Below are 14,608 nucleotides of genomic sequence, written 5' to 3'. Positions count from 1 at the left end.
TTCAGTGCTAGTGCTGCAGCTACCTCCTGTTCCTGCTGACCTGCAGTCTGCTGTGGTGGTGTTCCATCAGCCTCCTGTTTCCTCTTATCCCCTTGCGATTGCTAATTAGTTTCACCTGTCCCTCATTAGTCTTCTCTCTCGTGTATTTAGTCAGTGTGTTTTACCTCATTCAGTCGTCCTGCACTTGTCTCCTGCCTGCGCCTTACTAATTTGTTATTTTCATCATGTTTGGCAGTTAGTATTCCTTCTTTGTTTTTTGGATTTTGCCCTTGCCTGCTCCTGCAGCTTTTGTTAGTCTGGATTCAGCATTAATTTCTGAAGCTTTATTCTTCTATCTGCCTGCCTGTGTGTCCTGCATTTGGGTTCAACCCCTTGTTTCCCTGCAACCCCGCATACACAAAAGAGTGACACAGTGTAACAGAGAAATGTCTGAAATATTTCTTAGTTTTAGAATGAAAGTAGTATACCAACATTGCCAATGGGCAAAATGCAACCTTAGTCCACAGCAATAGCATTTTGTCTGTCTTTGACAACTACTGTTTGTTCAAAATAAATAAAAAAGAAAAACATCTTTATGCAATTGTGTTTTTAACTTTAACTTCCAGCTCAAGTGGCTGCATACTGACAACAAAAAAGGAAAGATTAAAAACATTGAAATTACAATATCATTTTTCAACACTGACAGCACAGCACCATATCTTTTAACATGTCCAACATGGGCGGGATCATTGTGCGTATCTGAACACATTTACAGTCCTGGAAATCTTTATCCAGTCATAAAACATTAAGCAAGTAACCATTAACTATGCCAGGTCACAAACACATAGACTTGCTGTGTGTGATCTTACTAAGAGGTGGATAGTGGACAAACAGGAGAGAGAGACAGAAAGTATGCAGACTGAAGAATGACGTTTTCGCTGGCATCAGTTTAATTATAGTTGCCTTGAAGAGAGCGAGTCAGAGACAGACTGAGTAGTGTACGGGAAGGCACATGAGCAGTGGAGACAGGCATCTGGACGTTTCACATGTGGACATACTCAGGAGGAATGACTCTTCAACCGACAAGGTATGCACAAGATTCATTTGTTTTGTATATTGTAAAATATGTCACATTGTCATTGATACATTCTCTTCTTTAACACTAGGACTGACAACTTACAGTAGTGTTGTGCTTTATAATAATTATATGTCAATCTTAACTTGATACACAACAGTAAACAGAACAGTGACACAGCTAAAAAAATCTCAAGAAGATGAAAAACTGGAATTTTCCAGTAGAGATGGTCTTTTAGTACCTGATCTATTTCTCTTAACATGTTTAGTATTACATGTCAGCGAGCAGTGAGCATAAATCAAAAGGTGAAAGCTTAATTAAAATTACATTGACTGCACTGCATCATGTAGAGTTGAGTTTTTGCCAATACAAGAAGATATACTGAAGATCACACATTTTAGAAATGTCAAACATTTGGTTATAGTAAAGCACATGTTGCTCTTTGCACCAGTTGCATACGCCTTCATTCCGCCCACTACCATGGAGATGATATCTTCTGCTTATGGCAACAAAAACAAACGCTTGACACTTTTGATGTAGACCTACACTCTTGCAGCAATTGACTCTTAATACATTCAAAAATGCTCTTATATGTGTTGAGCATTATTTAAAGACACAGATGACTCTGAAGTAATGGTTCAGTGTAAAACCGATTCCTGGATGACTAAGATGTTATCAAACAACCACAGAGGAATTAGGGTGAATGGAGCGAAGCATGTTGCTCATTATTGCAACATGGCAAACACTGTTCTACATGACTTAGACACCGGTGCGGTGGAAAAACAATTTACAGGGGAAGGCAGGGCTGGTAAGTGGTGCATGTAAAGATTGCAGTTCAGCAAATTGCAGTAGCAGTAAGATTTACAGAATGGAGATGGGCATTTAAATGCACCGCTGTGTTTTATGATTGGGTGCATATTTGGCGCTCAAAGAGCTCAGCTGATGATCAGCTGTTTGTAGAGGCTCAATTACTACAGTAATTGTTCAGTAATGATATAATGGGAGCTTATCTTGTTGTAGTGCTCCTGTGGAAATGAAAGCCAAGTCAGGGGATGACTCTATTGAACATTTGCACATCCGAACAATCACAACAATAAATCACACAGAGGAGCAGGTACAAAGGAGATTCATTGATAATCCAACAAATGTCTACAGTTAAGTCTTTTTTAATATTACATTAAGTCTAAGTCTGATTTCACTTATACAGTGCTGTATTTTCTAAGTAGTGTAAATGTTTTCCTGGGATATGAGATTACACATTGTGCATATGGCTTGACCATGATCTTCATCATCATTTATTCTATATGAAAAATATATTATATTATATGTGGCCTTTATTCTAAAATCATTGTTTGTTTAAAGCAATAGTTCAACATTGAACATGTGAAATTAAATTATTGACTTTCTGCCAAGCATTAGATGAGAGGATCAGTGACTCTTGTGTCTTTAAGCTAAGCTAGGCTAATCAGCTGGCGGCCCAAGCTCCATTCTTGTTTGCAATCATGAGAGCAATATCAATCACCTCATCTAACTCTCAGTAAGAAAGCGGAAAAAGCGGTTTAAAAAAAATTGATGTTTTTTATAATTTAATGTCATTGTTTAATTGTCTTCACTTTCTGTTCTCCACAGCACCCCAGGCTTCAACACCACAGCTTTATATGGAGACCAGGACATCCCCAATGGCACTGACTGTCCTGACCTGGACGCCTGGGAGTGGCTCAACACCAGCCAGCCCGTATACATCCTGTTTATCACTGTTCTGGGAATTGTGTTTAACGTGTTTGTCCTGATGGTTTTCTGCCTTCATAAGAAGCCCTGCACCGTGGCTGAGATCTACTTGAGCAACCTGGCTGCCGCTGACCTTGTTCTGGTGTCTTGTTTGCCTTTCTGGGCCATCAACATAGCCAACGGTTTCAACTGGCCTTTTGGTCAGTTTCTGTGCAAAGTCGTCAACCTGGGCATTAAGATGAACGCCTACTCCAGCATCTACTTCCTCGTTTTGGTTAGCATAGATCGCTATGTGGCACTGGTGCATACGATGTCCTATGGCAGGATGCGTAGGCCAAAATATGCCAAACTGGGCTGCTTGCTGATGTGGGGTTTCGGATTGCTCCTGAGTGTCCCCACGCTCATCTTCAGGAAAGTGGAACACTTCCCTGAGTATGGTGTACATGCGTGCTTTCTGGACTACCCAAACCCCACTGTAGAGCAGGTCTGTAATGGGATGTTGGTTGTTTTTAGCTTCATCATCCCCATTTCCATCATCTCATTCTGCACTATCAAGATTATTCAGGCTTTGAAGATCCAGTCATTAGAGAGGTTCAATGCTGAGAAAACGGAGCAGAGGGCCACCACTCTGGTGCTGGTGGTCCTCCTGGCGTTCCTGATCTGCTGGGTGCCATTCCACGTGGTCACCACACTGGACGTGCTGTTACAAGCTAATATCTTGAAAGGGTGTCACCTCACGAATGTCCTAGAAATCTGCAACCAGATCTTCACCTACTTAGCCTTCTTTAACAGCGTTCTCAACCCCATCCTCTACGTCATTGTAGGAAAGAACTTCCGGAAAAAAGTTCGGGAGGTCCTCAACCAGTGGAGCAATAAGAAGAAAGAGTCCTCTGAGTCCACACGTTCAAACCTGACCTCTACACTGAAGACTTTGACATAAAACTCTGCTTTCAAAAGCCCCCGTCAAAAATAGACTTTGCATGAAGGTGACTGTGGTGGACAGTCACTTAGTTGTCTTGCAACAATGTAAATGATTGAAATGATAAGATGAACTCATGATTAGGTTCGTAGCGGATGTAACTGTGCAGTAATGGGATCAAATCACCCTTTTTCAAATCAATCTTTGACAAGACGTCTTCTCAGAAAGATAAACTTTAAATGTAATTATTTTTAGGGATTGTGTCGGGCCTTACAAGCCAGGAATGAATGTTCTTTTCTTGAGGAGGTGTTGCAGATTGATAAAAAAAAGTGTTACTGTGTCACAACCGTGTTAAATTATTATGTTACTTATCATGAGCTGGAAAACCACATACTCACTTTTATAACAGTTCTATCACATGGAATAAACTACAGCTGGCCATTTATAACAAAAACCAGAAAGCCTCAGTATCTTGAATGTCCAGGTGATGTCATCTAAAGCAATTTATGTAAATACAGTTTTCATATTCTATCTTGTATCGCTGATAACTAGTATTGTAAATAGTACCAGTAGTTGTTTTTCTATGTACATAACCATGAAATAAAACATACATATGGTTTTACGGATGACTTGTCTCATCTTTTTATGCATTAAAATGTTGAGTACAAAAACCAGAGCGCGAGAGGGCCCCAACAACTGCTTGCTAAGAGTTTTCTGGCGTTTCTGACTCATTGTCTGCAGAGTTAAAAACAGGAGTTTGTCAGAGAGTTTCCAGTGGCGACACACAAACATGTTCCTTTTTGTTGGCTGCATGGACATCAGTTGTCTCATTACACATTTCTCCCAGCACCACCTTTTAATGGCTGAATGTTGACTCATTGTGGTTTGTGGTCAAGGGTACACCCCTAGTTGTAACCAAAATGAAGACATGTCATGCCAAACAGGAAACCTTTGTTAGGAGTCAGGCTTCACCACCATTGCTAGGGCTGGAAAATTATTGTGGAACAAAAAACATGCAGGCAGACAAATTTGCTTCAAAGGGTAAAATGTATGCCAGAAATATACAGTTTGACCTCGTTCAATGTATTTTTGTCTGCCTTTCAGGATCCTTTTCTCTAAATTCTTTTAAATCTGGGATATATATTCTTTTTCATTTGAATATATTAATTGGTTCTATGGTCAAATTGAAATTAGGAAGCAATCAGTATACTGTATATATCCTTTTATCAAACTTGTGCTTTTAGAAGGAGTTTCTTGTGCTTTCTGCAGTGTCCCCATATGAAGCTGATATCAGACAGAACTGTCAACTCATTACACTCTGTTTCCATCTTCAGTCTGATGTTGCCTCCACTTGACAGATTTCCATGGGTGAGGGGGATTTGATTTTGCCTATCCAATCACAAGGGACCAACATATCTACCTGAATCTAATGTCATTTTAAGGTACACTGATGTGTATGCCAGCATACTTGGGCTAAATGTTTTCCAAGCAGTGACTTCAAAGTAATTGGTACTTTTAATCAATAGCAGCGTCCCTGAAACAAAATGTTGTTTTTCTCCAGTCCCTTACCATATCTCCGTGGTCCAGAGATTTTCTGATCCCTCAACCAACCAGTTTGGATTTGATGCCCTCTGTAGTGCGGGTGTTCTGCACCCAAGTAGGTTTGCAGCACAAATGCTCTCCAAAAACAGAAAATGTCTGCAATTGTGATTTCATTCAGTTTCACCTGGTACGGCAATTCCCATGGTTACTGTTCATTGAGTCCTCCATCCAAAACACTGTTGTACAGTAAATGCTAATAATCCCTATCAACCTTGCCGCCTCACCTGGTTCTGTTCCACATCCACCATCTGACCCAGTTGTATTTGGGCTATTAAACGTCACCTCATTGGCAAATCAAATTTTTTTCCTCAATAACTCCACTTTGTCAAATCACTGATTTGTTTGTTTGTTTGTTTACTTAAACCAGTCCAGGTGACTCTGCTGCTCTCAATGTAACAAGTCCTCCTGGTTATTAGTATTTCCACCAGCCTAGGGTCTCAGTACATGGCTGTGATTCACAGAGATCATTTTTTTCCCCCATATCCTCTCTGACATTTTTCCTCATTTTAATCACTTGGTTTTATGATAAATGGCAAGACCCTTTTACTTTGTGTTTAAATCTGCAGACCCCTAAAATGTAACTCTGTGTGTATGCTTCCCCTTGCTTCCTCTTTTACTGTAGATTTTATAGACATTGTGAAATTGTTTAATCTTGCTCAGTCAGTTAAGGGTCCCATTCACTTAAAGGGACACACCTTGGATATTGTTCTCTTCTCTGGTTTTATTCTTGAACATGTTGATCTCTGCAAGGCCAGTTTATATGATTCTGACCACAAAGCCATTATTTTTAAGGCCCTTCTTGCACCTCCCGCTCCAACAGTGTTTCTTCCCGTACAAACTCTGCTGACAACTTTCATAAGGCTTTCACTGCTGCACTTGGCAAAAACCAACTTGGAGCACGCCCTGGCTAAATAACAGCACCAAAGAAATAAAGCGAAAATGCAGACAAACTGAAATGGACATGAAAGTCCCTTTTACAAAAGGCAGTAAGGCCTCTCATTTCTAACTGTGTTCCTTCCGTCCTTCAGCATGCAGAGGTGGACCCATTTCTTTAAAAAAAAAAAAAACAGCTGTCACTCTCTGAATGACCCATTTCTAAATGACAATTTTTTATCAACAATTCTACGGAATTTTGTTGAGTTGATTTTTTTAATAAATAATCATAATCCTAATATCTTTGACAAATTTAAATCACGTTTCCATGCCCATCATAGCACCGAAACTGCACTCATCAAAGTTAGGCATGATGTACGTTTTAATTAGAGCCGATTGTGGAGGTTGTTAGACATTATTTTCTATCTCAGCTTAGCATTTGACACAGTTGATCATTTTATTCTATTGGAAAAATGGGTTGGCATCAGAGACGCTGACCTAGGCTGGTTCAGACCTTATTTCATCAAACAGAACTTTTTCAGTAGTGGCCAGTGATGCCTTCTCTGTAGCCCCTTGGACCTGTGGTGTTCCTCAAGGCTGTATCCTTGGCCCCCTGTTATCCTGTGTATACATGTTGGCACTCAGACATATCATGCATAAATACAATATTCAATTACCACTCTTATGCAGACGGCAGACAACTGTATGTCCCGTTAAGAAAGCATTTTTCATCAGTTGTTATCTTGTATTATCTGTCAGGGTCGGGTGTCCCAAAAACTGATGAAAGAAACGGCGGAGGGAAGAAAATATGACAAACCTGAAATTGTTCTTTTTGGTCTTACAAACCCTGTTTAACAAAAACATCTTGGTTCCTTGTCTACAAATGTCAAACCTGCACTCAGAAACCTGGGTGGAATATTTGACAGTGACCTTTCATCTGAAAAACAAATTAAAAGTTGTTCAGTTTTGTTTTTTATCAATTGAGAAGTAACTCAAAAATCAGCTTTTTTGTCTGTCGGCCTGATCTCAAGAAGGTCATTCGTGATTTTATTTCTTCTTGATTAGATTATTGTAATTCATTGCATTCAGGGTTTTACACTTTCAGCTGGTACAAAACACAGGTAACAAAGCCAGAGTGCAGCCTCAGATCCTCAGGCAGGGCTCTGCTGGTCCTGGCTCGAAACTTATGACTGAGCCTTATGCAGTCAGGGTCCAGGGACATCACTTCTAAATCACTTCTCAAAACATATTGTATTTTACTACTTTTACTACCAATCTGTAGCTTTGTTTAAAAAAGTGCTGAATAAATAAAGTTTATTATTGTAATTGTTGAAGTTGTTGTTGTCTGCAGTGTTCGCCATTGTTAGTGTAGCAAGCAGATTCAAAGTTCTGGACCCAGAGAGAAACTTTTACCAAAGCAGCTGTTACAGAAATTAATTTATTCAACAGGAAATTAGTGTCTTTTGTTTAGACTTAACACATACAGGCAATTATTGCTACTTAAAATAATAGCATGTTGGGAAATCCTAAATACAAGCTAATTGTAATCACTTAGCTTATCTGAGTATAAAGCCTGAAAGGATGGGGGTACAACTAGGTTGGCTCTGTCGTAACACAACAAAATTTGCCTAGGCTTTTTGGTCCAGGCTGAGAAACCTTAAATGTCACAAAGAGACAGTTTAAATTGCAAAGGGTTCATAACCAGTGCTACAGTATGTTGGCTTGTTGAAAAGTTGAGAAAAAACTTCACATATCAAAGTTCGAAGGCTATACAGGACGATGTCATTAGCATAGCTAGTTCACAGCGTGTCTCCTCAAGCCGGCCCTGTCAGTTCACAGCTGCCATGAGAGACGCCTCGCCAGACACCTGAAGCATAGACGCTGATTCTAAAAATGACTTTATTCTTTCCTGAAAAAAGGTATTTGCATAATAGCTGCAGCATCACCGTAGTTTATATTTCCTTGGACACAAAGTGAGCAAAATTCAAATTTGAGCTGGATATATACTTTCTCATTGTGTGTATATGAATGTGTGGCCTGGGCTCAATGTAATCACAAACAGGCTGCGTACAGTATCTGTTGCTAAGACCCCCATCTTTGACGACGGCATGTGTGTGCTGTGTGCTCTGACTGATAAACCACCATTATCCACACTCCATTAAATCTATTATCTCCCCACACTTTGAAACTCAAAGTCTAAATCATGACATGACGCTAGCAACACATACATTAAACCTGTGTTGACACAGTTAAAAGGTTTTACTAGTATATGCTGCTTTTGAACACACCCTTATTTTTCCCTTAAATCCCTGTTTCTGTGCACCAGCTTTCATAGTGACCAACAGGTGGGTTACTCATGGAGAGTGCTGCAAAAGCTGAGGTCATCTGCAACCACACAGATGCATGGGATTGGGTTTACACCATGCAGCCTGCCTACATGTCCATCATCTGTCTTCTTGGAGTGATCGGCAACTCCTTTGTGCTTTGTGTGTTCTGTCTGCAGAAGCGGCGCAGCTCTGTGGCCGACATCTACCTGAGCAACCTGGCAGCAGCTGATCTCATCATGGTCTCCTGCCTACCGTTCTGGGTTGCGACCATTATCAACAAGTTCCACTGGAGGTTCGGGGAGCCTATGTGCCAGCTTGTCAACATTGTCATTGGGATGAATTATTATTGCAGTGTGCTGTTCCTGACGGTTGTGAGCGTGGACAGATACCTGGCCCTCACTAGACCCCTAACCCAAGGGAGGGAGAGACGGGCCATCTGGGCACGTTGGATTTGCTTCAGTATCTGGATTGCTGGGGTCTTGCTCAGCTTCCCAGCTATCCTCTTCCGTTCCGTCCAGTTCTTCCCTCATCTGGGCATTGACGCATGCTATGTAGCATATCCCCATGAAGGCTGGAGATTGCGCTACAACATGACTGTCGGCATAGTAGGCTTCCTTATCCCTGTTCCCATTATATCCTTCTGTAGCTACCATGTCACGAAAGTCCTTCGGAGCAGCCGGAAGATGAAAAAGGGCAGCAGAGGCAGTGCAGAGAGGAAGGCTGCGTGCCTTGTCCTTGTCGTTCTGGCTGTGTTCATTCTCTGCTGGCTGCCCTACCAGATTCTGATCTTCTTGGACACCCTTGATCTCTACGAGGTTATCTCTGGATGTACGTGGGCATACGTTTTGGACATTGGCAACCAGTTAGCTACTTACCTTGGCTACAGTAACAGCTCCTTGAATCCTTTCCTGTATGTGATTGTTGGGAAGCACTTTAAACAGAGGGCAAGGGAAGTGTTTAGACTTGTGCTGTGCAGGAGGAAACAGCAGGGCGGGAAGTCCGGTCAGTCCAATGCCAATCTCAACTCAACTAAACAAACTGAAAATCTAAATCTGTCTGCACATATAGAGAAAGGTTTGACCCAAAACGGCTGTTAAACAAATCATTTTTTAAAAAACATGCTGTTAGCATTTTTTGTATAGATTTACCATTATACTCTTACTTATTACCCTTTTGCCACTTATAAGATAGGGGCATTTTAGGAAATACACTCATTGGCTTTCATGCTGAGAGTTAGATGAGAAGGTCGATACCACTCTCAGAACTAATAGGAAGCCTGCAGCCAGTTAACTTAGCTGTTTCCCAGTCTTTACAGCATTTATGCTAAGATAACTATCTTAGCTTAGCATAATAATTAACATGTTACTATACACACATGAGAGTGGTATCTTCTAACTCTCCTCAAGAAAATTGAGCCTTTGTAAGTAATCTGTTGTGATGCAAAAGAATTCCAGACTTGGATTTTTGGACTGATATTTCTGGGAAGTCCATGTAAATGAAGTGTAAATAAATTCTACATGTAGGAGCATAAAAGTTAAAAATGACATATATTACATGAAAAATTATGCAGCTCAACAGTTTTGTTGCTACTTTGTTTCAGCTGCTGACGTTGATTAGTGTCATAACGTTTGCCACTATACTGTGCCGTGCTTGTCAGTCTTGATCCTGACGCCATGTTTTATTGTTGTAAACAGCTGTCTCCTGAAGCAAGGTTGGGTGTCTTAATAAAGCTTAATTTGCCGCTGTTTGTCACGGGTGTTGTCTGAGGCTGGGCTTTGTATTTTTACAGCTACTATCAGGAAGCTGAGTCATTTCTCTGAGACACTGGGGTTTGTTTTCTTGAACGATTTCACATGTTGAAACTGAACATGGCTCTCACTTCGACAGATGTAACATGAGAAAAATATTTTGAATTAGCGTCTATGTTGTAATCAATCCATCACTGTGTTTAAGCCTGCCACTGTAATGCTGTATGAGAAGAGTGAAATCTAACTTAAACTTCTGCACTATCAATATAACTAAAGTGTGGAATGCTTTAAACATAATTTAACGATGAATGAGTGTTGTCTTCAATAAAGCATCATTTATGACTAATAGAAGAACTGAGTGGTATTCCTTTCCTTTCAGAAGGTCTTACTGCACTGCATGATTCAAGTGTGCTGTTATAATTTTGACCATAAAAGGGATGCCACGGCCTCAATCATACTCACTTTTATATAACACTTCTCATGGCATGCTGGTAAGAAAGACATGAGCTTGCATTAAGAGGACATTTAGAATAGATTAGGATGGTACACATGAATTAAGGATAAGTCAGCAGAAGGTAAATCAGTTTTTATCCCTTATTCACTCACACATTTGAAAATTATTAACTGTAGATAAATTCATAAATTGATTATTCCAGTATTTCAACATCAATACATAGACAGAGGTACTGCAGACTGTATAAACAGGCAATAATTCTGATAAGCAGTTAAATCAAATGGATCTGTACCGCAACTGCACATAATGCAGTGAGTTATCTTGCTTTTGGCCTTGAGGAATGCTATGATTACAGGAAACCACTCACTGTATCAGTATCACATGAGCGATCATTTCAGTTGTCAAGTAGTGAAACAATATAATCATTAGTAGCGATAGCGTAACACTTTCTTTCAGATGAAGTCAGCGCTCGCTGTCTTGGTGCGCTGCAGTTTCAGCTCGTCTCTAATATGCACGCAGAACAAATTTTTGACGGTTTTGATAAACAAGTTGATATATTGAAGCCCTTGGCCAAGGGTGTGGAAGAATGCAACTCTATATACAAAAACGCTTGCAGCTGATCTCTGCTTGGACTGTATACTCTTGCAGGGAGCTCAGTGTACACAGATGAGCCCTGTTCCAGATGCCTGTTTCATTAGCATTTTGACCATTGGAGGAGCATTTTCATGAAACCCACGGTAAGAGCTATTCATGTGCCGTCCTGTTTTTTTATTTTGGACATCAAAGCTTGTAGTCTGCTACACAATCTTCACATTATTTCTTGTCACATATCTTATTTTGTAGTCAGTTGTTCGTCCTTTTAACTACATGAAAAGATTTAAGGTACTACATGGTAGTACAAGTGTAAGGTCTTACTGTGACATATACCAAAACAATTATTCTGTTAAGTTTCAAGTTTTGTTTAACTGAAGGGAAATTAATCAACTTGTTCATGTGTGGCATCAGCATATCTAAAGCAGCCTAACTGTGAATAAACATGTAATTGTGTTGGCTATATTTTTTAGTATTTATGTATCACTTTCCAACATGTTTGTGTAATTTGTTGCATGTACCTGGAAATTATCAATTTCCATGTAAATTTAATCTCTGGTGCAGTACTTCACATATCATAATGTGTTTTAAATGATTTCTGGGTTTTTTTGTCAGCATTTTACTGATGAATTGTGTATAATAATTTTGTTTGCCAGCCCATGGAGCCAGTGACACTTGCATCTGTGGTAAAACTGTGGTCCGAAAACACCAGTGCGTCCCTGCCATTCGATCCATCACAGTCTGCAGACTGGGAGCTGGTCCACACCATCATCCCCCCCTACATCTTCACCGTATCCCTGCTGGGCCTCCTCTTTAACGGCTTTGTCCTGGGGGTGTACCTCGTCCACAAGGATCGACTGACTGTAGCGGAGATCTACCTGAGCAACCTGGCGCTGGCTGACTTTACCCTCCTATGCAGCCTCCCGTTCTGGGCGATGAACATCCTCAACGACTACAACTGGCCGTACGGAGATGCCTTATGCAAAATAGTCAATTCCATCATCATCACCAATTTCTACACCAGCAGCTACACCCTGGTCATGATTAGTGTCGATCGCTACCTGGCACTTGTGAAGACTATGAAGGCCAGGTGGCTGCGACGGACACTTTACGCCAAGGTGATCTGCCTCATCCTGTGGATATTAGGGTTCTTATTGAGCACACCAACCATGGTTCACAGAAAGGTGAAGTTCTTCGAGGAGTATGAGACAATGTCCTGTGTGCTGGATTATAGTCACGACAGCTATTGGAAGTTGGCCCATCAGATTCTGATGAACGTGGTGGGCTTCATGCTCCCTGTTCTGGTCATTGTTTTCAGCAGTGGGAACATAATCAAGTCTTTAGCTCAGAGGAAGGAGAGTGTAAGTTTCCAGGACATTAATGACACAAAGGCTACAGTTCTGGTGTATGCTGTCACACTGCTATTCATACTGTGCTGGGGACCCTTCCAGGTATTCACCTTCCTCGACACACTCTGTGATGTCCAAGCCTTGGATGAGACGCTGTGGTTCCACATTCTCAACATCGGAGGCCAGGTTTCAGTGTATCTGGCCTTTCTGAACAGTGCTCTGAATCCACTGCTGTATGTCTTCTCAGGGCAGTACTTTAGGAAGAAAGTCAGCACCATCTACAGGAGGACTAGGCATCATCGCAGAGGATCAGATATGACAACATACCAACGCTCTGTCGTGTCAACTTACATCAACAGAGTGGAGCAAATTAAGGCTGTGGTCATTCTTAATGCAAACCATTAGATATGATTCTTCATGACATCCTGTCCTCAACTTCTGTTGCTGCTCATGGGACAAAAAGATGCAATTTACAGGATATGAATCTCAAATTGTTACTTCTTGAAAATTAACCCCATAGTAATGCTGTTATTGGGTTAAGGAGCACTAACAGAGGATGTTTGATGTGCTTTCTGAATTAATGGACCCGATCAGAGATAATGGACATAATCTACAGAAGAAATGGCAGCAGAGTTCATGTTTACACAGAAAATGAAGACGTCTGTCTTGCTCTGCGGAATAACAGCATGAGTCTGAATCTGCCTCTGAACTGTTTCATGGTCTCACTGTTACTGACTTACCGATGTTTTAATGTTAAACACACAAGACAAAACCTGCCATTTTTGAAATGTTACCTAGTGTTTGTCTTCTAATGTCGTTTTTTCATTCATTCTTTCTCTTGACTCTGCAAAGCAGTTTACACTCTGCAGGTTAGCATGACAGAACGGCCACATGTGTACCTTGTGCACATTTACAGTACAGTAAATCTCCGCATGTACACAAAACATCTATTCAAAAGTGACAACCATCACTACTCATTACTTTAGCTATTTCTGCGTATTACTGGAATAATGTGCATCATCAACTCAGTCGAACATCTTAAGTATAATAAGTAATAAAAACATTAATCCTGAATGCTAAAACACAGCGTAATAATTCATAACATGAGGTATGGCAGGGGTCCTCAACTGCATTTGTCCAAGAGCCAAAATTTAGACATTGGGGACAGAACTTTCAAAAAATAAAATAAAATAATATTAGGCCTAATTAGTCAATTATTGTTTAATAATTTCTTACAAAATGTATGTTATGTTTCTGAATCAGTGTGAACAGACACAAAATTCCACAATGGTCACTAGAAATTTAACCAGAAAATGATCTCAGATCAGTGCTCATTACAAAAGCCACAGTTCAACTAAGAATGAATCCTTATCTTAACAAAAGCAGGGTCACAGGACGCAAACAAAAATACTCAGTTTGAGACACAACATAACAAAAATAAACCCAAGTGATTCATTCATCTGATAGATAAGCTTAATGAGTCTCTGTATCCACAGACTGGTGAACTATGAATTATGTACTTTTTGCCTTGTTGCCAATGGTTGGAAAGCTAATTAACAATCACTCTCAGGGTAAACTGGGCAACATTGAGTAGCGTTAGATGCACACATTTTCTTAATTCGCTAATATTCTGTGTGGAAATTTGAAAACAAATGCAATGCATTCTGTGTTTTGTTGTTGTTGCCGGGCTTTGAGGAAAACGGACAGCAATCCGGTTGTCTTTGCAGCAGCAGCATCAGCAGTAATACCACTTTGAAACACTGGGGGGAGTAGTTTATGAGAGCAGTCCTGCTCTTTATTGGGTTTGGAGAAATTTGCCTCACTAGTTTATTAGTAGTTTTTCTCAAAACCTTTCCTCTTGTAAATGTACAAGTGAAAATACCTCACAAAAATCATAATTTTCACCTTTGTGGTGCTTGTCCAAGGATCTTTTAATATGACAAGTATCCACAGGTTATTAACC

The 14,608-nt window shown here is 40.3% G+C and overlaps 1 protein-coding gene across 1 annotated transcript; it reads left to right on the top strand.

Moving 5' to 3' along the window:
* The first annotated feature begins 899 nt into the window (after window positions 1–899).
* On the top strand, window positions 900–13,050 carry LOC121618529. Its single transcript, XM_041954031.1, has 4 exons — window positions 900–1,066; window positions 2,684–3,713; window positions 8,680–9,318; window positions 11,953–13,050. The coding sequence occupies exons 1-4, from the start codon at window positions 1,026–1,028 to the stop codon at window positions 13,048–13,050; spliced, it is 2,808 nt and encodes a 935-aa protein (XP_041809965.1). The 5' UTR covers window positions 900–1,025.
* Window positions 13,051–14,608: the final 1,558 nt, after the last annotated feature.

This window comes from Chelmon rostratus, chromosome 15 (genome assembly GCF_017976325.1).
Source record: "Chelmon rostratus isolate fCheRos1 chromosome 15, fCheRos1.pri, whole genome shotgun sequence".
Classification (NCBI taxonomy): domain Eukaryota; kingdom Metazoa; phylum Chordata; class Actinopteri; order Chaetodontiformes; family Chaetodontidae; genus Chelmon; species Chelmon rostratus.
This window is presented reverse-complemented; position numbering and strand designations above follow the sequence as displayed.